At 46.8% G+C, this 25535-nt stretch overlaps 1 protein-coding gene across 1 annotated transcript in view; it reads right to left on the bottom strand.

The window, feature by feature from the left end:
• The window catches only part of ITGA9 (integrin subunit alpha 9), a 293781-nt gene that overhangs the window by 125484 nt on the left and 142762 nt on the right, over positions 1 to 25535 (bottom strand). The window contains exon 16 of the mRNA XM_090284501.1: positions 9536 to 9685. Coding sequence (XP_090140627.1) covers positions 9536 to 9685 — 150 coding nt within the window. The remainder of the gene's footprint in view (positions 1 to 9535; positions 9686 to 25535) is intronic.

Below are 25535 nucleotides of genomic sequence, written 5' to 3'. Positions count from 1 at the left end.
ATTAGAGCATCAACCTGATGCACCAAGGTTGTGGGTTTGATCTCTGGTATTGATCTCTCCTCCCTCCCCCCTTTTTCCCTCCCTTTCTCTATCTAAAATCAAAATCAATCAATCAATCAATCAATCAATCAAAAGGCTGGGCCCAGAGAGCCAAAGCCCCAACCAGTGATGGAGCCTAACGCTCTGTGGGCCGAACCAACATCTTTCCAGAAGGTTTGTGGAGCGGCCCGAGCTGGGCCTATCTGTAGGGGCTGGCCGGAAGAAGCCATGTTTTGGGAGGAGTTACAACTGTCTTCTTTCTATGGTACACAGTGGGCTTGTCTCTCCCTCCCTCAATCTGGTGCCAACCCCTTTGGCATCTCCAATCCATGGACAGTGGCGTCCCTGTGTTTCAGCCGACAGAGACTCTTCACGGTTGTTGCTTGGCTTTTAGGATTTCAGTGGGATTTTGAAGAGAAGAGACCGTTGCCATTTTTTAGTCGTAATTTATTCACTATTAAACTTCTTCATTGTCACCCCCTCTGCCCCCAAACATAGTTCCAGGTGACCGGTTTCCATTCCACAGGGTAAGTCCAGGCGGCTTCTCAGAGTGCCAACGTGGACTCCAGCAAAATCGCTGGCCAACGGGCAGTCTACACCTGGCCAGATGGAGCAATGCTGCCTATGGAAATTCATATTCCTGTGTCATATTTCCAAAAGAATAAAGTGTCCCAGCCAACGTTCCTTGCTTTGATTGTGGGGGAGAACTCACGGCAGTCTTGGGCAAACAGAGAAAATTCCCATGTTCTTTTGGACACGGCTGGGGGCAAGGAGAGCGCCAAGTTTCCAGGAGATTTCAATTGAAGACATTTGTGCTTTCGCTGCCACCTCAACCAAGCAGAAAACAGGAGGAAATGGGTGTAAAGACGGCATGAATATTTCAGGTAAGCGAAGAAGCTATTTTTTTTTTTTTTAAGATTTTATTTATTTATTTTTAGAGAGAAGGGAAGGGTGGGAGAGAGAGAAGGAGAGAGATGTCAATGTGTGGTTGCCTCTTGCGCATCCCCAACTGGGGACCTGGCCTGCAACTCAGGCATGTGCCCTGACTGGGAATCGAACCAGTGACCCTTCGGTTAGCAATCATACCAGCCAGGGCAGCTCTTTGAGGTTAGGTAAAAGTAGCTTTACCACCACACTAATGAAACGTAAGTCCGAAGGCCCCTCATGGACATGCCTTGCCCCTCACTTTGTATTCACAACTTTACTTTTTTTGTCTTCAAGAGCATCTCTGCACCTAGATTGTAAGCTTCAGGTCCCACAAAACCCAGCTCTGCCTTTGGTGGCAGGCTCCTCCTTGCACATGTCTTTTCTAATTCATAGGCAGGAGAGACAGCCTGACTTCCTTCCCAGGTAGGTGCTCAGGCCTTGAAGCAGCCATTTCTCTGACCCAGACCTGCACTGGAAAAATCTTCCTTTCTGCCTTAACAAGGAGTAGGAGACTCAGCCCAGCTGTCCCGTCCAAAGGAGGGTCAGTTTCTTGGACTTGGTGATAGTAGGTTTATTTTTTTTAATTGCTATTAATTAGTCACAAGAGGCAGAAAACAGAACCAACTCAGTCCAATGAAGGCACTGGTACTGCCAGAGTAAAGGAAAGCTATGCCTGCGGTGATGCTGGAAGTTGCCGAGCCAGGCAGAATCAGGTGACGGTGAGAAAGATGGCCCTAGGAACAAAGAGGAGGCCAGCAAGACTTCTCCCCATCTACCTGCAAGAACGTCACCTAAATGGGGCCCCAGGTGTGACCTAGGTAGCAGTGCCGTGCCCTTGATTTTCTAAACCATCTCAGAAGATAACAAGGGAGAGGCTCATGTTTCTTCCCCAGCCAGAGATTGTCCACTGGGCAGGAGCCCTCATTCCCTCACACACTAGCACACGAGCACACTTGCAGAGCAGCTTATCAGTAAGGCAGGGCAAGGCAAAGGAAAAACTAACAGGCTTGAAGGTTTGGGGGAAAACACTATTTTCCTCTAAAAAGAGTTTGGGAGTTGGGGGGAGGGCAGTGTGTGTGGGGGGGAGGCCAGACCACACCTTTTCTGTGAATTACAAGATAAAACCTAACGCTGAAGAAGAAAGTTTATAAATTCAACAGGTCACTTGTAGGACACAGCCCAGCCTTGGAGAGGCGGGAGTCCTCTCGCCTTTGCTTGTGGGGTTATCCTTGGAGGGGACATCGTCTGAGACACAGAGACAAAGCCAGACTTCTCTGGCCGGTAAGTCAGTTCAATTACTTGTTTCCCTCAAAAGTACTTGAAATAGATGGTGTTCCTGCACATTTCACCGTGATGCCCTTTCTGAAAGGATTACCCAGAAGCAAATGCATATAAAAGCAGGGCTGATCCAGTTGAAATTGAGATGGGAAGGTGTGGAAACTTCTTCCTCTAACACCCCTTCTCCTCCTCCGCTGGGCAAAACTGCTCCCATGAATCCAGGTGCATAGTCTGGACCCCCCAGACTGGATCTCTGACACCCGTCTGGCTCTGATGTCTGGAGTTATTCTGCACTCTCTTCCACCCCTCCAACAACCGCCCCCACCCGATTTTCCATCCTGCTGCAGAGACCTTCTATGTGAAAACGAAAATAAACTTTAGAGCTGTAAATAACAGCATTTGAAGCTGGCTGAACACTTCCTCCTGGAAAGTACTACCTAACATCCAGGCTGAACAAACAGTGGGTTTTCAGAGGCAAAGGGCGATACGCCCACACCCCAGGCATTAAGGGGTTTGAGGTGGGGAAGAACAGATGGCGGCTTCTTGCACAATGGAGATCCAAAGTTGATGGCTTTGACGTAGTTAAAAATTAATATTAAGAGTTAAAAATAGCTCATTTTTCACTTGAAAGATGGTAAAGGAGTATTCTCTACTTAGCCAATGGCTTTTCTTTCACCAGCCGTATTTCCTGCAGTTGGTTTTTCGAAAAGGAGATTCACGCAGGCACATGTGTGCTGTTGCATTAGGGAAGTCCTCCTACATCACACGCCACGGTCTCCTGACTGGGAGGAATCCCAGCAAGCTCACAGAGTACACATCTGTGAATTAAAGAGCTGGCTGAATCTGGTAGTGAAGAAATTCAGGTATGATGTCCAACCTATGCAGGATGACCTAGACTTGTGTGCTTTCAGAAGGGCTCCTTCCACTGAGATAGATTTACTGAGCATATCTACCAGGCAGTGTGCTAGGATCTGGGGATGAACAGCAAATACGATAAAATACATTCCTGCCCTCACTGGGCTTCCATTCTAGTTAAGGGAGACAGAAAAGCAATTAGACAAAACAATGACAAACTGTGATAGGTGTCATAAAGAAATCAAAAGGTCAGGAAGCACAGGGTAGTTGGGGGATGGTTCCCTGAGCAGGTAATATTGAGGCTGAGACCTAAACAATGAAGAACTGGCTGTGGAGAAAGCATGGCAAGGGCTTTACAGAAGAGATATCAGCATGTGCAAAGGGCCTGAGGCAAGAAAAGGCTTGGTAGTTTGAGGGTGGTTGGAGCACAGTATGTGGTTAGCACTGAATGATGCTGGGTCAAGTCCAATGCCTCAGCAAGTGAACAAGTGACCTTAGACTGTAAGACTGTATCTCCAGTCCCAGGGGCCCCTCCCTTCCCCTTACGAGACATTCAGCCACTCGGAAGACCATTAGCATCCATCAGTCCCTCCTTCCCTGTTAGTTTGTCAAACCCCTCGAGCCTTGAGTGTCCAAATCCTACTTTTTCCCTTAAACTCTGGCTAATTCTCCCGTTCTCACAGAACAGCTTCTCCTCAGCCAGAAGTGGTCTCTGGAATGAAAGACACACACGCTAATCTGAATCTTCCCTTCTGCTCTGTATACTTATTCCTGTATTGTCTGTACGTCCACTAAAGCAGCAATGTTTTATTTGTCTTTTTATCAAGGTCTTACCTGTAGTGAACGCTCAAATGATTGAGTTGCTCTTAGATTTATAGTCCTTTTAAATATTCTTCTGGTTAATGGAGAGAATACAAATATCCCCCAAGGAGGGAGAAGCAGGTCTCTGCTTTCCTTAAAAGTTTGGGTGAACGATGCTCATCAGGCTGTATGTCCCACAGAGGCCTGAGGTGCTGCTGTTCCATTATTCCCAGAGCACCCAGAATCTCAATCCATTCTCAGTAACAGTGGCAACCCCACTACTCACTCACACAGCCTAGCACCTACCCCCAGGTCCACTTTCTCCCAAGAGTGATCTTCACCCAGCAGAGGGAAGGCTTGGTCGCCTGCCCGTCTCACTCACTCCCACTCACTGCAAAAAGCCTGGGATCCATCGGTCAGCCTGCACGTAACACGCTCTAGTCCCTGTCTCCGCGTTATTCACACTGCGCAGCTACCCTCCCTGGACAAGACCAGCAATGGAGGCACACCCTGACTCGACAAGAGCGCTGTGATTTAATCCACTCCATGGTACAATCCTGTGCACCAGCATGGGATCAGTGCCTTTCAGTTGAAGAAATGAAGCCCTTTAAGTCCTAATGTCATCTGGCCACATGACATAAAGAGCCCCAGTGAAAGAAGCGAGATGCGCGTTGTGGCATTATCATGTATGCAAACAGAGGTTAGAAAGCGCTCTGCTTCCTGAGGTGGGCCTCCCTCTCACTCTCAGAATCTTTCTTCCCCTCAAACTGAGCCAACATCTGGAAGACATATGGAGGAAGGTAATTAAATTATCTTTTAAAAAAAAATTATTAATCAGAAAAAGGAGAATAAGCAAGGATCACTTTCCCAGACTTTTTCTCAGGCTCCTGGACAGATCTTCCCTATCTAAGGACAGTATTTTTTTTTTTTTTGCATTTTAATTTTAAACAAAGAAACACATGGTTAAAACAAAAATAATGACACTCTACCCCCCGCCACATACTTCCCTACTGAGTCCTGGTCTCTAGGGGCAGCCACCGTGACCCATGTCCATTCCATGTTTCTTCTGATGATTATCTCTAGATCTCTAAAAAATATGCTGATACTACTTCTTGATCCAGCAGACTTAGACATTATCTTACAGAATTCGTGCCATGATAGACAAGAATTTAATCTCACTTATATACCGGCCCCTGTCCACCCACCTTCCTGACTTTAACAGGCAAATCATTACTCTTAGCTCCTCTACTGCAATGATTCTTAAATATTAGCTGCATCAGATCACCTGGTCAGCTTGTTAAAACAGACTGCTGAGACCTGCCCGCTGAACATCTAATTCAACGGGTCTGGGGCTGGGCCCAAGAATTTTCATTTCTCCTCAGATCCCAAGAGAGGCTGGCGCTGCTGATTCAGTGACCACACTGTAAGCGGCACTGCTCTACTGGTGACCTCTGCAATTTTAAGTAACAAACAGCTATTTCTTGTTTCATTGAGTTCTATTATATCTCTTGGCTCAGAAACCTCCAAGATTAAGATATTGAGAGAATTTCCGTGATTCTATTTTTACCTCTATACAATCATATTTCATGGTATTTACACTTTATACTACAACCATGGTAAGTGGGATTGATTGTGAATACTGAACACCAATAGACAGTTCCATTGTTATTACAGGCATATGCTTCCTGTTCCCAGCAGAGCCAGTAAGAGTGGCATGATTACATAAACTCTTCTACAGGTTCAAAGCTGAACTCCTAGAATTCTCAACTCTCACTTAAGGGAGACTATTTCTCATATCAAAGTCCTTCTCTTCCTGGCACTCTTCTTCTTGCTTAACATTCCCCCACATTTTAATTTGTCTTATACTTGAACTATGATGCATTGACCATATTTCTATTTTTTTTTTTTCTGGGAGTTTCTGATTGCCTTTATTTTTTATCCATAAGAAATACATTTCATCAACACTGTATCCTGAATATTTTCGACTTTCTTGTCATTCTGTCTATTGCTGGCTTCATTCTTGAAGTTCATGGGCCTCCTGTTCTAAATAGATTGATTGGTTTTTAGACTTGCTGCACAGTTGTAATCCTGAATCTTTCTGTCATTAGGTTCTGGGAGTTAGCTCCACAGTTTCTTGTATCCTGCATCTTGTCCCTCCTTGTCTCCCTTGTTTTGTTAGAGCGCATCTTGGGTAATTTCCTCAGAAGAGTTTACTAGAGAAGTAAATTTGCTGGGTCCTTGCTTCTCTGAAAAATTATTTTGACCTCATACTTGACTATTAAGCTACATATAAAATTCTAGTTGCAAAACCACTTTCAGAACTTTGAATCCCTTATTTAACCATATACTAGCTTCCAATCTTGCTAATAAAGAGTCTAATGGACTAGATTGTATGACTCTAACTCTATTGTAAGCTGACATAAGATATGATATCATCTTCCTAGAAGCATTTAGAATTCTCCTTAAGTTTTAGGAGCAGTGATATTTCAAAATGACGTATCTAGGATATTTTTGGTTTATCTTGCTTGTTAAGTCGGTGGGCTTCTTAAATTAAAAAAAAAACAAACTCTAACACTGGAAATTTTTTATTTCATTATCTGTCTTATAATTTCTTCATTTTCTCTGTTTACTTTTCCTGATAGTCCAATTACTTGGCTATAGGACCTTGTCAATTAATCCTTTACACTATTTATTTATTTATTCATTCAGGTCTCAGCTTACTGGGAGATTTCTTACCACGATCTTCTACTCTTTCTACTAAATTTCTGGCTCTGCAACCACATTATTAATTGTTAAGAACCCTTTCCTTGTTCTTTGATTCTTCTCTTTAAAAAGAAATAGAATTTTAATCATTTTATAATAAATGGAACATATTCTTAAATCTCCTTATGTTTATTACATAATTTGTTGGTTTTAAATTTTTATAATTGTTTCTATTCCATGAGTAGTTTATTTCCTTCTAATCAGTTATTCTGTAGGTTTATATATATATATTTTTCATGAATCACATTCTCCCTCACCCCCCCCCCCGCCCCCCCAGTCTCAGGTTTCCTTGATTGCTCATTCCTATTTAAGACGAGGTAAAAGAGCTGATTGGAAAATCTGTGGGAGTGTGAGCTAGCTCCTGCAACTTGGAGAGCTGCCAGAAGGAAGGCATTCCTCTGGGAACCGTCCTACCCCACACTATCTCTCAAGCCTTTTATTCAGTTCTTCGGAGGAGAAGAAAATGCCTGGCTGCGTGCTATTCGGCAAGCCTGAAGCATGCAGGGATAGGGTAAGGGGTGGGAAGTCAACTCTTCCACATATCAACCTTCACTTAACCCTCGGCCCCATTTCACCCTCTGTAACTGCTGTCTCTGGATCCGTGGGAAGACAGGCACCCAGACTCTGTGTATAGTGCAAGGTTCACCCACCAACACTCTTCCGTCTTCTTTCCTCCAGAAAATGACCAGACTTGTTTACTGACCGATGCCCCTTCTCCCACAATATTCACCTTCCTGTTCACATGTACTCATTGCTACTCAGTCTAATGGGGTCTCAGAAAGCACAGACACAAATATTTATGCTTAGTCAACCACCTAGAACCAGAAATAACTAAGAATAACATTTTCATACTGATCTCTCAGTAAAGCCTGTAAGACGCTCTTCACTAAAGAAAGCCCACTCTGAGCCACTGATGGATCTGGAGAAAGAAATGTCAGATTCACTGTGGAAGGTACACCCAGGGAAGCAAGATGCTGAACAGAGAAGATGGTGACCTGCCTGGGGTCATTTCAGGGACACAGCAAGCACCCAGCACCCTGAAATGACTCCCCTGAGTTTGGGCCACTTCCGTAACTCAAGTTTATCAGACCAGCAAGAGTCCACCCTAGAGAGCAGAGCAATACTAAGACTAGGAGACTAGCTACCCGGAAATGTACTGAGTCTCCAGTCTGATCTCTTTACCCCACTTCACTGCGGGGAGATGACACCAATCTCTACTTCTCAGTCAAGGAGAAGTCATCAGCTTCCTGCCCTGCCTCCTCATCTTCTCTTCCTTCCTCTCTCCTTCAAGCCAACTCCCCCCCTCACCCCCCCCCCCACTTAAGCCCCAGTGACTCCCTGGTCTCTCTCCTCATGCCCCCAGAGCCTGCTCCAAGCCTGTGACGAGGTTCATTCAAAAAGGCAGTGTTGCCAATAGGCTGTGTGTATATATGGGTATGGGTAGCAGGCCCTGTTAGCCGTGCTCAGGTCCGTTCACAGCTGCTGCCCCTTCCCCACAGCTGATGCGCGTGTAAGCAGCGAACAGCTCACATCTGCACATTTCAGCCAAAGGGGTCTCCTTCAAGGGGGGTTATACTCTGCTACCACACCCTGTGGTCAGCTGACAGCTGGCTAGTACCCGTACCAAAGGCCAGCCCCGTACTTTAAGCAGAGGACAACTCTGGTGTAATTTATACTCTAGACTTCCCCATCTCAGGCCAAGGCTACACCTGCACGAAGAGCACATCCTTTCTCAGCCCCTTCCCCTTCTCTCATTCCCTCACAGGTTTCTCCCAAGACCGTAGCTCCATTAGACCAGGTTCCCGCAAATCCCTGTCTCAGGCCCTGTTTCTGGGGAACCGGATCCAAGACCACATGGGAGAGACTTTGGGAGAAAATAGATACGTCTTTGTAAAAAAAAAAAAATCATCATTTAATTGAACATCTGCCCAGACTTCTTGAACCCCAAACACCTCTCTGTGGTTCTGTTTACAGCCCTAATGTGCAAGGTGAGGGTCATTGATCTGCTTGTCTTCCCATGAGCTCAGAGGAGCTGGAAGAACCATGGAGAGTGGGCGCGTGGGTGGTTGCACAGCTTTGCCGCTGCCTGCACAGGAGGCTGCTTTAGCCAGGACAGTTTCATCTGACCTTCCCCAGGGACCTGGACCGGTGGTGATCTTGGGTGTTAAGGAAAGATTTTAAACAGGCTTGGGATCACAGATGCCTTGCATATTTCCTGATTAGTAGTCAGCACTGTGCACCTCCAGATGGTTTAGGGCAGGCAGCCCAGCGCTGCTGCACAGAATCAGCTCACAGGCTCCCTCCGGCCTCATGTGGCCTCATGTGGCCTCATATGGCCTGCACCCAGCCCCACTCGGAAGCTCCTTCACACTACAGCACTTTGCAGAATCTGATGAGTGTTGCATGGGGCGGGTGGCCCACTGCACTCAACAGTGCTCTAGCTTCCAGGGTCACTGGGGCTGGGCATTTTTAATTCAAGCACCAATCCTAGCAAGATGGAGTTCTTCCTTCTGCAGCCCACTCGCTCCCCCACCAATAAGACATTGATTGAGCACCGACAATGTGCTGATCTAAGCTCTCAGAACAGTCAAGGAACAGAACTCAAGTTCAGGGGCCAACTGGTCAATGTATGACCTCAGAGGGATTATAATTCCCTAATTGCTTAGAATAGCCTCGATGTATTTCAGTCACGCAGTTGTTAGAAGCAACACCCCAAATCATCAATTTCATCATTTTTGAATCAGGAAAGGGGGGGGGGGCGCACACAGAGGGAGTGTGCCTTGGCCAGAGTCCCCCAAGCAGCTAAGGCCATGACTCCTGCCATGGACACCTGCCCCCTGGGCATCCCGCTTGTGGGCTGTAAGTTTCTGACCTGATTCTTCTGAGCAATCTTTTGTCCCTTCTTCCAGCGGAGCACCGGTGTCAGAGCCGGCAGTTCCTTCTCCTCCTCTCCAGTCACGTGCTCATCCAGGCTGTAGGCCGCTTCAAACACGATGGGGCTGATGACGTCCTGCACTCTCCGCTGCAACAATAAACAAACACGCACGTGAGCTGCCAATACTGGCTGACGTTTGTAGAGCACCGCCCAGTTTACAAAGACCTTCCCCATGAACTGCCTCACGTGCCCCTCGCCACCACCCCTGTGAGGAGGGATTTTAGGATTTTCGTCTTTTCGATGAGGTCTCTGAGGCCGAGAACAATTAAGAGCTTGCCCAGGGTCATTCTGCTAATGACCGGGGGCTCCTCTGCTCTACCTGGCGTGGTGTTAAATCATCTTCTCTTTAGCATATGGAAGACATTACCTGACTCATCTTCCAAATATTCTTATAAGCTAGCTGGCGGGCCGCAGAGCATCTGCACGCACCCTGCAGTGCTAACCCTTCGCATCCATGCTGTTTGGATGATCAAAGCTCTCCTGCGTTGAGATAAATATGGATTTTGTGCTAGAAAAGGGCACTGGTGGGCTCGGCCTTTTCCCAGGGCTGGTCATCCAGGGAGCTGGAATAAAAGTCTGGCTTCTGGCCTTGTGTTCTTTCCTTTGGAACTCAAGGACTTTAAGACCCAGGGGAACGATAGGTGGACAGTCACGTCAGGAAAGCAGAGGAAGGGAAGGGAAGACAGCAAGCATACAAAGAACATGTCTGAAATGCCAGGTGCCATAGTAGGTGTTCTAGAGACACGCGCAACATGCCTGAACCCTGTGAGCTCAGGCTCATTATCCTCCACTGCCCCATGAAAAGAAAATAAAGGTGCACAACCAAGTACCCTAGGGCACAAGGCTAAGAGGGATTTTGCATCACATATGTTCAACCCTGGAGTTCCTGGCCTTTCTGTCCAAGGGGTCACTATCTCCCAGGGGCTGTGGGGCCCCCAGGCTCACAAGTTAAGAGTCAGAGAAGTAAAGGCTAGGCCGTCCCACATTCCAGGCCAGGATGCTCTGTGGGAGGCAGGCTTCCATGCGGAACAGAGCAAGTCTGAGATGTGGCCCCAAAGAGCCAAGTCCCCATTGCTTCTGTCACAGGAGAGACGGGGGTTGGGCAGGGAGCCAGTGGCCCAGTCCAGGCATGAGAGAAGCTGTGTGGGCAGGGAGAGGCCAACCACAGGGCCAAGGGCTTTGTACCACTCTCTGTGCGAAGTTTGGAGCAGGTCAGTGCTGTCTTCAAACCAACAGAAAGTTCTAAAGTTTCCAGGAAGCACACAGTAAGGAGTCTGCTCCCACCCCACCCTCACCGACACCCAGTGCCCCTCTCCTGGACAAACAAGCCTGCCAGGTTTGGGGTATTCGTCCAATCTGAGCACATGCGGGCAATTGGTAGCTCATCACATACTCGGCTTTCTTAGCTCAGCATGGACCCTGGAGATGGTTCCATGTCAGTACCTGGAGCCGTGCCAGCTCCTCTTTGACAGCACACAGACGTTACTATGGATGTCCTCACACACCAGGGTCTGGACTCAAGGCTGTCTAACAAGCAGAGGGGTGGTAGCCCATTCGCAAACTGGAGCAGCATCCTCCAAGATGGGCTCTTAGACCCTCAGTTCCCCAGGAGGGAGGTAAATAAAAGGGCCTGTGATCAGCTAAGTTGGGAGGGACACTGGGTTAAACAAAATTAAAGAGGGTTTTTATTGCTTTGTTTGTTGATTCTGATTTTTACTGCAACTGTCTTTGAGAAAAGAGTAAGGTGGGCCCAAGCTTATTGGGTCTGGAACCCTGCGCTTGCTCAGAGCTCCTGAGGTGCGGGTGTTGCGTGGAACTCACTTGGGGACCCCAGATGGCAAAGTAGGAATGTCCGGCAGCAGCTCAGGAAATGGGTCAGAGCCAGGATGGCAGGGGCGGGGAACAGAGGTGACCACGTCTGTGGTTGCCGAGCTGTGGGGCATCAGGGACAGGGCCAAGGGGCACCCAAGATGCTGGGGTGACCAGCAGATGATGTATATTTGTGTTGAGAAAATCAATTATTCAGCAAAATATAATGCAGGACCTCCTCAGGGGAGTGAGGGGGGAGGTTCTGGATAAACTGCTTCCAGAAAATTCTCTTGAACTTCAGATTTTAGGAACAGATCTTCAATACCCATGCCCTTTTTGGAAGCAAAACACACACCTGGAATCCAGATTCCCCTCTGCCTGCTGACTCCACTAAGCAGAATTTAAAGATTGTCAGGGGTGTGCAGAAGAATGAATAAGTGCAATCTTCATGTTTTTACAAATAAAATCTTTAGTGTTTCTTTAAGGTTGGCTATTTAAAATGTTTGCATTTAAGTCCTTCATGTTGAGCACTGGCTGGGTGGCTCACCTGGTTGGAGCATTATGCATGCACCAAAAGGCTGCAGGTTCAATCCCCAGTGAGGGCACATACCTAGGTTGTGGGTTTGATCCCCAGTCAGGGCACATATAAGAGGCAACTAATCAATGTTTCTCTCTCACATTGGTGTTTCCCTCTTTCTCTCTGTCTCTTCCTCTCTCTAAAATCAATAAACATATCCTCAGTGAGGATTAAATCCTTCATGTTGAAGTCCGTTGTGATGTAGTTATTCTTCTTTTTAATTTTTAAAAATATGTTTATTGATTTGAGAGAGAGAGGAAGAAAAAGAGAGAGAGAGAAACATCCATGTGAGAGAGAAACATCAACTGGTTTCCACCCATACACGCCCATCCGGGAATTAAACCTGCAACCTAGGTATGTGCCCTAAAGGGGAATCAAACCCGCAACCTCCTGGTGTCACAGGACGACGCTCCAACTGAGCCACACGCACCGGCCAGGGTGTAATGTTGTTATTCTTGGGGGAGAGGTGGAATATGGGATTAGGGCAGACAGAAGTAACTTAATATTTCCTGGCTACTAAATGTATTCCAGTAGATGCTTTCCCACTGAGCGGGTAGATTACTGCTCCTATTTTATAGATGACGTAACAGAGGCTCAGGAGCTCCAATAAATTGTGTTTCATCCTAAACCTAGCAAGTGGTGGAACCAGACTTATTCTTAGACCCTGAAGCAAAACAACTTTCCTTGCAGTCCACAGAATACTATTTAAAAATGATCCCAACCTCTTAAGTTTCTAACATCGCCCTTAAAAATGACCTGTTTACTTAAGAGGCTACAGGAGGCGGTTCACACAGGGAATGTTTCTCCCATAGGATGAATGTCCATAAATGACAACTGAGAAATGGGGCTTGAAGCGAGGGCTGTTTCTAAATATGCAGCCATTCCAGCCATGACCACCGTGGAGGGAAACCTTAGACGCGGCATCGCTTACTTGGGATGAGTTTTGACATCTTAGGGGTGCAGATGCTGTGCTCTGGCCCTGGATGCAGGAACCTGTTTTAACTAAGAGTTTGAAAACCAGCTTCTTGTTACATGTCTCAGTAGCTCTGGGCAGAAGGGATCCAAACCACACAGAGCCTGTGGGTGGTGGCAGAGGAGCGGGCAGCCCTTAGAAACAAGCCAACACCCCCACCAGGACAGCCCCTCCTTCCCACACTGTTACCCCAGCTACGAAGGAGAAGCAGCGGCCACATTTAGTGGTTTCCATCTCATTTCTGGAAGGGCAGCTTCCCTCCGCTCAGCACTGCAATTAAGTGGAGGAACTCCTGAGGGTAGAGGAGGAGGCTTAGGGTTCTGGCATAGATCGTAATTGCTGAAATTTTACTGCTTAAAAAAAAAAAATCACTACAAACTGAAGCTTCTAAAGTTGAAGGAACCCTCATCCCGTCAAGCTGAAAGGCAACAATTTACATTTTCCCGCTGAAAATCTATGGGAGCCTCCTGTTTTGAAAACTGAAGGAGCCCTCCCAGAGAAGAACACCCAGACTGGTGGCAGAATTTGCGGCAGCTGAGGTTTTATAGGGAACTTAACATATGCTCAAATGGAAGTTTATTGGGTGCTTACTTTATGCCAGGCAACGTGCTGGGCCCAAGGGAGGTAGAGATGAAAGACTTTCAGGGAAATCAGGCAAGCAGTGACAACCTAGTGCCCCATGCACAAGGACAGGGGCGGTTTTGGGGACACAAATGAGGGATGTCTGATTTGGATTGTGGGTTGGCAGGCTTCCCAGAGGAGGTGTCCTAGACTCAGTCCTAAGACAGGAGGATATTAGATAGAGAGCAGGTGGGAGGCATGGAGGTTGTCTAGCAGGGTAGAGGGGGCATGGGGGTGTCCCCTGGATTGCATGTGATTCCCAAAGGTGGGAAAGTTGGGCTTGTGGGCTGGAGTGAGGGGACAGGAGGCTGAGTAGAGACCCGATGCTTACAGGTTGGGATGACTTCATTCAAAAATCTAGGAAGAGCTGGGAGAGGGGTCAGGTGATGCTAGAGGCTATGTTATAGAAAAACTTCTTTGGTTCCTTGGATTGATAGGGTGAGACTGATGGCAGAGAGGCCAGAAGGAAACGGGAGGGGGCTGTGTCCTACAAAGATCCCTCTAGCAACAGCATGGAAATGGATTGGTGGGGGCAGGCCTGGGGACAAGCAGGCTAGGGAGGAGGCTGCCTCTGGGGTCCAGGGGACAGACTGAGAGAGCCTGAGCCAGGCCCAGAAGTGCGGATGGAGAAAACAGAAGGGAGGGGAGAGAGATTCAGGAGGAAGAGATGACAGGAGCTGGCGACCGGATGTGGGGGGGGGGGTGAGAAAGGGTTAAGAAAGACATACCCCGGTTTGGCTTGGGTGAGTCAACAGACTAGTGCCACCCAACCTCCTGGGGTAACAGGAGAAGGAACGGGGGTGTAAGGAGTTTAGCTGTGGACACACTGAGCTTTGTTACAACACAGAAATCCCCTTCCTGTCTCCAAACTCCAACGCCACAAGAAATGTCCTCAGATATACAGATTTGGCCCTAAAATTCCGTGCTTCCTTTTCTCTTCTACAAAGTAGTCCCCTGCCCCAGTGTGTACAGTCAGCCTTCCCGAGGACTGGCTCTCGACTATGAATCCTCCGATTAGACCCGGAGCTGGTCCACCCCTCTTTCCAGGAACAGGCTTTGCCCTCCTTTGGACCATGTCCCCCTCCTTCCTCAGCTCACCTCTCAGGCAGACATATTCTCCTGAGGCCCTCAGAAAGGACACGGGGGCCTCTGCAGACAAGAGGGAGCGAGAAGCTCAGGGAAACATGCCCCGGGCTTTTCCTTCTCATTAATTACCTTGCTCTGAAAATGAAACAGAAGGAACTCAGAGAGGAAACCCATGACAGGCAGGTGCCACCATGCATGGGTTTCTCCTAGAGGAAGGGACTCTCTGCTCTGCCCTGTTATCCTGGGGCATCTAGGCAGTGGTCAGAATCAGGAGCCCCAATGTGTTTTGCCTCCTTTATGTTGTGGAACCGGGGAACTTTTCTTGGTGAGTCTGAGTAGCATCAAATCACAAGACCCCATCTCCCTGGCCATGAAAGATCTGTGCTGCCATTTGGGGGAAATCCCCAGGATGACAAGATGCCAACCCTCACTCCATAACCCTGGGTAAGCGGCACGTGAGCACCGTGCACCCCCAACCAACGCATGAATGGGAAACCCACCCCCAGCCGTTTTTCTCCAAGAAATGAAGGGTTTTCATCTCCCTGGGCTAACTGGCAACGACAGTGCTAAACAGATGAAAACAGGAAGGGCTGACTTCACTTTAAACCGGCAAATAACACAAAAGGTCAGCCAATAAGCCACTAGCATTCAGCCAGATAATTGGTTTGGAGGGAGAAAAAAAAAAAAAAACCTTTTAAGTGTTTTCTTAAAAGGTCTCAGTATTTTTTCTTTTTCCAAACGTGATTTTTTTCACCCCTCCCATCCCCTATCGCTTCTCCCTATCTCTGCTCTCCACATCCAACTCTGCTTCTGCCTGCGATCACCTTGCTGGCGTGCCTAAAAATGAAAAATCTTCCAAAGGGAAACGCCTTTTCCTTTCTCTCTCAGATTGTTATCAATTAGAATGGCAGTTAAAATGTTATAGACGAGTTTAACATTCTCAAAAGCTTAAAGATTTGTTAAGAGCAAACTGAGGTTTTTCCATTTCTAATAATAGAAGAACAACACTGAAGATAAACCCTTCCAGAACAACTAGCAAAGCTGGAACACACACACACACACCACACACACACACACACCACACACACACCACACACACACACCACACACACACCACACACACACACCACATACATCACACACACACACCACACACACCACATACACCCCCCACACACACCCCCCACACACACCTCACACACACACACACACCACATACACAACGTACACACACACACACACTGTTAAAGGTGTTTGGGAACTTGATTATCAAGACAGCCAGCACTTCACTTGAAATGACCCCAACATGGAGTGGCACCCCCCTCCCCACGCACACACCCCGAGCTATTTAAAGATTTGTCAGCAGTGTGGAATGAGAGGCGAAGAAACTGAACGCTAAGTCGTGGCTAAAAGGCCGAGTTCTCAAGTTTCTGAGCTGAGTTTCTGGCAGTGTTCTGAGGCTATGAAGACAAAACTTAAAGCTTGGGGCTAAGGCAGCCAGGACTTGCGGGCCAAGACCCCAAAGGGAAGGGCCCCACATGGAGGTGAGTCTGACACTGAACACCATGCTGCCGAGGCCTTTGCTCACTCGGCGGCAGCACGGGACGGGCGGCTACACAGCCACGCAGAAGGCAGTGGCCAGGGTGCTGAGAGGGAAGATGTATTTAACTGTCAACTAGACGCAGCAGGACAGAACAGTGATCCACGAGGTAAGTCAGTAGAAAAAATCCAGATTGAAGCATGGAGAGGAAAAAGGAGAGAAAATTCAGAAATAAACGTAAGAGACATACAGGCTGCAGTGAAAGGAATAATGAACTCATAATGCTAAAGAATAAATAACATTCATAGTTATATAAAATACCTAGCACAATGACTAGTATACTATGTGAGCAATGAATGGTGGCTATTATTATTTTTCCGTGATTTACAAAATGGCAACTTTGATATAAAAAATCTGTGAAAACTACCCTATTGCAAAATGAATCCTTACTACGAACTGCACATGTCCTGAGAACCTATTTCCCATTTTACAAGAGGATAAACTTAGCTGGTTTCATTTAGAGCCCTATAAATTAAAAAATAAACAAAGAAAAATTTAGATTAAAACCAATGAAGAAAATTCTAAAAATAATTTTTTTCTAAACTCTACGGAAAGCACGAGGGACTACAATAGTCTTTACGAGACAGGATTTACACTGGGAATAGACAAAGCTTTATCTTGGGATGAGTTCAGTTATAAACACTGACTAGACAGAGCTCTACAAAACAGCTGGACTCAAAAACCTCAAAAATTCTGTCATGAGAGCAGGAAATAAGCAGTGAGCAAACAGTGTATCTTGTTTCTGGAGGTTTCTCAATGAGATTAGAGATGCTAATCATGACAGCATAGCACTTGCTGTGTAATACCTTATTATGCAAATAGTATCATTATTAGTCTAAAATGCATGACCCTCAGGCAAACACCCGTTCTCAGGAAGGGCCAGAAAGCCTCAACGGCCCTTTAATGGACACAGTCGCATGAATTATCTATGAAAATCACCTAAGCGCATTGATGCTTTTTCCTCTTCAAAGATAAAGTGACATCTCCCTGGATAGCTGGAAAATGATTGGCGCTTGTGTTGGAGTCTGTGTGGGGGTGGGGAGGGTTTGCTTAACATTTACGTGTCTGTATGCTTTGTGATTTTTGCTTTGTTCCTTTTTCTCTGACCCATTCCAAAATATGTGAATGGGAGATGAGACCTTTTGACAGCCTGGAAACAATTTTCTAACAGCACGCCATATATCTGTTTAACGTTCTTTGCAACGATACATGTTAATGACATCCCAGGTAATACATGCGTTACTTGACAGTTAAATGACATCAGCTGGAACTGGCCCAATACGGAGCTTATCCAGCCCACAGATAATCTAGGGCTCCTCCCTTTCCTTTCCGATCCTTTCTTCCCCTCTCCCCCCCCTCAATGCCCACGGTGGGACATGTGTAGGTGAGCAGGAAACTAACACAGAAGAAAATGCTAAAACTGTAACCCACGGAAGAAAATGGCCAGAGCTGCTGACGCTGGTTTTTCTGCTCCCGCACCCTCCCCGACATGGTCTGGCCAGCGGTCCTGCATCCAGCTGCTGGGTCAGCCTCAATCCCCAGATGCTCTGGGAGTGAACAGTGGCCTCTCTGCTGCCACTCAGTGTGACCTCCTCCCGTCAGCTGAAGGACAAGTGGGAGAATGAGGCAGGGACTGACGTGGCTCGGTCAGCACTTGAAATCCCTGGAGCACAAATCCGCTCTCCCTGTGCCCGGACCTACTAAAGCTACCTTTCGAGGAAGGGGACAGAACTGAGCCAAGTCATGTGCTCAGGTCCCACTGCTGACCCACCTGTGCCTCTGCTCATGTGGTTCCCATGTCTGGAATGCCCTCCTCCCTGCAAAGCATGATCCACCTTCAGGGCTCAGCTGCAGGCTGCCCCTTCTGTGAGACTTTCCGGAGGATGCCAGCCCTCCAGCCACAGCCTGCCCTGAGCCCCAGAGTCCTCGTGACACAATCTGGCAACTTAATTATTTTCTGCCTCTTCGTGCTTTCTTTCCTTGATGCTAAGGGCTTCCCCGGCCTCAAGAACCAGATGATTTCACGCATCCGTGGGATATATTGAAACTAAAAGTAACAAATGAACAAACAAGAAAAACACAGTAACCAAAACTCACAGACACACATAACAGTATGGTGGTTACCAAAGGGAAGGAGGTTCGGGGTGGTAAAGGGGGTCAAATATGTGGTGACAGAAGATGATGTGACTTGGGTGGGGGGCACACAGTGTAATATATAGAGGGTGTATCATAGAATTATATACTTAAAACCTGTATGATTTTATTAACGAATGTCACGCCCATACATTTAATTTAAAAAATAAAGTTTCTGAAGCTGGCCTACATCTTAGCATCAAATAGTACATTTATTGGGCGAACGTTTGCCATCTTCAACCCCTGCCTGAAACTCTGTTGTTACATGGTTAGCAATATGGGAAGTGAGGAGACGTGGTACTCGCTGTGGGGTGAGCTAGCTCGCTGGTGGTAAGTGGCTGCATGACGTGAATGTCCCGTGTCTCTTGGACAATACTGAGCATACTCGTGCCTGAAAGAGGGGAGTGTGGCAGCAGGGGCCAGGACACAGCACTCAGGGGAGGGCCCGGGATGACAGGTGTGTGTGTGGGGGGTGAGAGGTGAAAGGTGGCATGGACGGGCATTATGGGTGGCCCTCCAGAGGAATGTCCCCTGGGCAGACTTCAGCCAGCACCCGGTTGCTGAGTTCCTGTGCCAGGCACCGCGTTAGGCAGAGGGACGCAGAGAGGAGGGATGCCGGCAGGAGGCTGTGAGCAAAAGATGCTGAGAAGGTGACTGTTTGAGAACTGAGGGGATCTGATGAGCAGGAGTCGCTTCTGACCCAGAGTGGGCCAGGAGTGGAGGGTTGGGTCCTTGGAGAGCAGTAGCCCTGGAAGCAACACTAGAAGTTCGGTGGGCTGATAAGGGGATGGAATCAGGACTGTTGTGTCAGTCGGTGGAGAGAATATGGAGGCTGAACGGGCAGCAGACACGATGTAAAGCAAGGACTTCGACAGCAGACAGTCCTGGGTCTGAGGGAATCCCAGCCCATCTCTTACAAACCGGGTGACAGTCTATTGGAGCCCGCTTTCTCAGAAGTAAAATGGGTTGACAGAATCAATCTTGCATGACTGTTGTGTAGATTAGAGGGGACAGATGTCAAGCACCTTGGAGAGCTCCAGTACTCAGTGAAAGTCAGCTGTACCATCATTATCATTGTCGCCATCGTCACCACCCTTGAAGACACGACAAGGGTCTGTGGGACAAGATCACGGGTGAGGGGAAGAGAGGGGCTATAGACAGGGCAGGGACACAGGCCGGAACCAGTGGCAGGACCTCAGAAAGCAGGTGAAGGCCCTCATTCATCCTGTGGGCAGTAGGAGCTGTCATGGATTTTTAAAGTCGATTAGGGCCCCAGAGGTGATCTGGAGGACTGACTAGGGATGGAAAGGGAAGGAGGCAGGACCTTGATGGGGCTGGTGCGCCCACCCCCAGCTGCACATCAGGTGCCATATCTCCCAAGTGCCGCTTCTACAGAAAATTGTCCTTGGTTAAATGGGAGCCACGTCACTCAGGAGGTTTCACGTCCCCCTCCATCCCTTCCCACTAGCAATGACTTACCGGCATGGGGGTACAAAAGGGATAACTTCATATCCCAGAGCTCCCCCGGGGGCTCTAGCTGAGACACCATCCTTGTTCAGCTCCTCCCCTGCTCCTTCCTGCTCCCCTCATTCCCTTCTCCCAAGAGCGCCCCTCAATATGTCCTGTGCAAGTGCATCCCTGTCTCAAGCTCTGCATCCAGGGAACCTGAATCCACACAGTAACCAACTGATACCAAAAATCGTGGCAGCAGAAATCCATACTTATATAGACATACCACATATAAATAAAATATGGACTCAGAGGCAGGGAGGGACAGAGTTCCCACTTGCTCAACATCTAACCTAAGCCCTTTGGTACTCCCAAGGGAACTCCCCTGTGACCACCTAGAAAACCTCCCTGATAGAGATGAAGACACAGGGCACCAAAGAGGAGAAGAGACTCCCCAAGGTCACAGAGGCAGCATCCCTCTTCCCTCTGCACCCCTAGACTCTATGAAGGAGTGAGGGGACACTATAGCCAGGGATGTCTTTGAACCAAGGTGAGGGGGATGCCCCCCACGGCCCCATGGATCCTGGGAATCCCACACTCCCACTGGGAAGGAAATGTGGCAGGGAAGGCAGCGCTCTGAGAGAGGCCAATGGTGTCGAGAGGGACCCAATCAGGCCCCGAGAGCACCTGGGGGATGCCGGTCTGCAGGCGACAATCCCTCCTGCTCAGATGCTGAGATGCACGGCCAGCTCTGAGTGCCTGGTGTATTGTGCAATGACCTGCCCTTGGGCCTGTCTCCACCCCCAAACTGTGAGATCACAGTGGCATGAGGGGCAGAACTCTGATTCTCAAGGCAGCTTATTCCACATCAGCTCTGACCTCTAGTTTTAAAGTTACAGCTTCAGGAGATTCCCACCTGTAGCAGTCTTGTTAGTGCCCTGCCCCAGATGCACTTCAGCAGCCGGATCCCTCCCCGGGCTGCTGCAGGCATTGGCTACTAAGGGCTCACATCTACAATCTTCTCAGGAGCACTGACCTTGGCTGATCGGAGCCAGACATGCCTGCCAGGTGTTGCCCTTTGTCACAGGCAGAAATCCAGATGAGCCCAATGGCAATGGCCCATACCCTTGTATAATCCATCCCGACTCTTGAGTGTGGGAAAGACTGTACATATAATGGATGTCACTCCTGTGGTTATGCTACATTATATGGCAATGGTGAAGGGATTTTGTAGATGTAAATAAGGTCCCAAATCAGTTCAATTGGAGTTCATCAAAAGGGGTATTATCTGGGTCGGCCTACTCAGGCAGAAGAGGGCTTAGGTATTCTCTAAGCTAAGGGATCTGACACTGGAGGAACACTCTCCTATTGACCTTGAAGAAGCAAGCCACCAAGGGCTCTAAAGCTGCAAAGACATGAATTCTACCACCAACTGCATGAGCCTACAAGAAGACCCAAGCCTCAGATGAGATCCAGCTGACACGGATTATAGCTTTGAGGCCCTGAGCAAGGGGACCCAGGTGGGCTGACGCACAGAAGCTGTGTGATAATAAATGTGTGCTGTTTTAAGCTGCTCAGTTGCCACTTTTCATGTAGCACAGAAAACCGATTCGCGTTAACATTGGGCAGGTGTGGGGATTACATGCAGGCTATCGTTTTGACCATTACTCTCCATTACTTTCAACACACAGAGTTTTACTTTGCCCTACTTTTACTTTTACTCAAGTTCACAAAGAACAGAGCCAGAGCTCCAGGAATACGTCTCAGGGCTCAGGGTGGGTTATAGATGCAGATCAGCCCCAGGCCTCCTTAAGGAAAGCCTTTTATTTGTTGCTTTTTTAGAGCCGCTCAGGAAGCAGCTTTGTCTCTCCTACACGAGGCCCTGAGCTCTTCAAAGGACAGAGTGCAGAGAGAAAGGGGCTGGCCTGTGACAATCACAAAATTAATGAGCTTCTCAACCCTGAAGCGTTGATGATCTATTACCACACGTCCCATGAACTACAGAGTTTTTCGTTTGTTTTTTCACTACATTCAGTCAAAATCATATCTTAAACCAGAGTTTATGAACCTGGAATTCAAGGGGTCTGTGAACTTGGATGGAGAGAAAGAAACGTATCTCTTTATTAACCTCTAACTGAAATTGAGCATTTCCTTTCATTATAAATGCAGCCAGCAAACGGCAGAACTATTAGAAATACCTGTGACTCTCTTATCGTTAGAAACCTGAGATATTTTCACATATTATAGTTGTACAGTCCTTGAAATACGGTTTATGGTTTGTCAGTACTTCAAAATCCTAGATCTCATTACTTAATGCATTAATAAAAAGCAGGTCTATTACTATATCACAACTGTGAGTTTTCTTTTTAACATGTTGATAACTGAATTTCAATATAATTGGTTTCTTTATAATTGTATGTATTGTATCATATGCTCTTAAAAACATTCTAAGGAGGGAGGGGCCCAGATAATTCTCCCAACTGCCAACGGGGTCTGTGTACAAAAATGGTCAGGAACTCCTGTCTTAATGGTAAACGATACAATGAGAGGGTCCATCCTGTGGTTTTTGAAACACTTCAAGACATGCTTCAAAAACTTCAAACAGAATCATTCTGTTGTTTCAGTCTTCATCAGTTGTATGAACTCACTGGTCTCAGCAGTTAAAAATATACCATCCATTACGTTTTATGACAGGTTCAAGGCCTGGGCTCCAAATCACCCTGGGGCCCCTGGGGTTTTAAGAATTTGGTCCTGGATAGATATTTCAGGTCAGAGCAGAGCAACGCCGCTTCCAGGCTGACAGTTATATGAAAGCATCTGTTTCCCTGTGTGAGCCCTTAGCGGGAGGAAGGGTGGAGAGACGGGGCTCTCTGACCCACAGGGAGAGTTCACTGCTTTTACAGAAGGAATCCCCACCTCCCCAGTGGGGCGGGCCTGCGGCTTCACAAGCCATGAGAGGGCACCTAGAAAGCTGAGAAGCTTGCCCTAGACCTCAGTGCTGTGTGAACATCCTGAACCGTGACTGAAATAAAGAAGAGAGTCAAAATGCCAACCCCGTGAGATTTCCAAGTGACTCCAACCACCGCTCAGCGTGGGGACTAACTGAACCCGCACGATTTCTTTGAACGCTTTGCTGCTTGGCAAGTGAAAAAAGTAGCTGTCCTCATATTCAAATTCCAGTGACTTTCATCAAAGCTCAGTCACTCTCTGGTCTCTCCTATTCTCCTTCCTGACACTCGGTTCCACTAGTTTTGACAAGGTCACCAACAGCTGCTGTCTTGTTAGATTCAGTGGCTCCCCTCTCTGTCCTCATCTTCCTTGATCATCCCCCCTCCCCCTGCCCCAGATCATCCTTTCTAGGTGCATTTCTTCCTGAAGCTCAGCCTTTCTGGTTCTCCCAGGGGATAGCTTACTCCTCCTGTCCCCACTGCTCCATCTCCTTCTGAGATATTAACTAAAGAAACACATGGTACTCTGGCTGCTGTGGCTCAGTGGATTGAGCACTGGCCTGCAAACCGAAAGGTCGCTGGTTCGATTTCCAATCAGGGCACATGCCTTGGCTGTGGGCCAGGTCCCCAGTTGGGGGCATGCAAGAGGCAACCAATGGATGTATTTTTTCCACATTGATGTTTCTCTCCCTCTCTTTCTCCCTCCCTTCCACTCTCTCTAAAAATAAATAAATAAAACCTTAAAAAAAAAAAAATAAAGCAGCGCACGGCATTTATTGGGTGAGATATACCCCACCACCACCACCACCAAACTAGACTGAACTCCTTCGGAGCAGAGGCCAGCCGTTAGCCCAATTCATGACACAGAGCAGACACTCAACAACATTCACCGAGCTGTACATGAACTGAAATAAAATTCATCCAAAAAAGGCTTTGGTGAACTCGAGATCACTCCTCTTAAAAAAGTCGGCTTTATTTGACAGATCAGTCTTACACCTATAGTCCACGCACAATATACATATGAACATCTTACTAAACATTTACATACAGCATTATTCCTTTGCTCTCACACTACTACTGCCTTCCAGGGTGTATATCTCACACCTCTTGACTGCTTTTCTTTCCAAATCTTCCCTCCTTCTCAACTTTGGCTATTTTAAGCATCTGTAAGCTCCAAAGAAACAATGTCATGCCTATCCACAAAAACCTTACGAACCCACTTAATAAAGACCATTTAGTTACCTCTTAGCTAGACCTTTGGGTTTACTGGGTTTACTGGGCTCCCAATCCAACGAGGGACACAGACACTGGGTTCTTACTGGTGGCAAACGGATCCTCTGAGTGAGCTCTGCTTTCTCTTTGCTCCCTTCAGCACTAGTACCTGTCACATCTGAATTCAACTAACATGGATCAGTCACGAATGCTCAAGATGGGGCCACATGCTTTTATAGATTATCTGGTATAATCTTAGCGTAGGCATTTTCCCCACGTGGTGAAACTCTGGCTTTGACAAACTGAATCTGCATATGTATCATTTCAGAGTTTACTGATATGATCCCAAGAAGCTGTTAAAGTTGTTAGGAATCACAGCAGAATACTGTGAACTGTCACTATGTTTTGGAAACCTTTGCAAGTAGATAATAAAAAGAAGTTATAATAGCTCCATCTGATTCCTCTCTCTTCTGTTTGGGTAGGCCTCGTTTCCTTCCCCACCTGGCCATTAGATGGAAACCAGTACAGATTTAAGATGAGCTATGAGTTTTAATTAAACAATTCAGAGAATAAAAAACATCATCTTCCCCTTGGGTAAATATAAGATTAAACAGTCCTGCCCAAAAGAATTTGAAATCTCTCTGAAAAAGAAATAAAGAAAATATTATCATTTAAAACAGCATAAAATACTTAAGAATAAATTTAACCAAGGAGGTGAAAGATCTAAGATATTAATGAAAAATTGAAGATGACAAAATGAAATATCCTGTGTTCATAGATCAGAAGAATGAATATTGTTTATATGTCCATACTACCCAAAACCATCTACAGCTTCAATGTAATCTCTATCAAAATTCCAAAGGCATTTTCTAAAAAATGGAAAAAAGCAATTCTAAAATTTCTATGGAGCCATACAAGACCACGAATAGCCGAAACAATCTTGAGACCAAACAAAGCTAGATGTATCACACTTGCTGATTTCAAACTATACTACAAAGTTATAGTAATGGTTTGGCACTGACATGAAAATAGATACAGAGACCAACGGAACAGAATTAAGAGCCCAGAAATAAACCCATGCATATACAATCAACTAACACTTGACACGTAAGCCAAGAACACTCAATGGGGAAAAGGCAGTCTCTTCGATCAGTGGTGTTGGGATCATTGGATATCCATATGCAAAATAAAAAATTAGATCCCTATCTTATATAACTCATGAAAATTAACTCTAAGTGCATTAAAGCCTCAAATGTAAGCTCTGAAATGGTAACGCTCCTAGAAGAAAATACAGGAGAATAGCTCCTTGACATTGGTCTTGGCAATGATTTTTTTGGATTTGACACCTAAAATGCAAGCAGCAAAAGCAAAATAAACAGGTGAAATACACCAAACTCAAAAACTTCTGCACAGCTTCCCCCCTCAAAAAAATAAAAAATCAACAAAATGAAAAGGCAACCTATGGATTGAGAGAAAATGTTCGCAAATTATATATAGAATAAGGGGTTAATATCCAAAACATAAGAAAT

The sequence above is a fragment of the Furipterus horrens genome, unplaced genomic scaffold (assembly GCF_987537825.1).
Source record: "Furipterus horrens unplaced genomic scaffold, mFurHor1.1.pri manual_scaffold_7, whole genome shotgun sequence".
Classification (NCBI taxonomy): Eukaryota; Metazoa; Chordata; class Mammalia; order Chiroptera; family Furipteridae; genus Furipterus; species Furipterus horrens.
The sequence above is the reverse complement of the archived record's forward strand: the minus strand, read 5'-3'. Positions and strand labels throughout refer to the sequence as shown.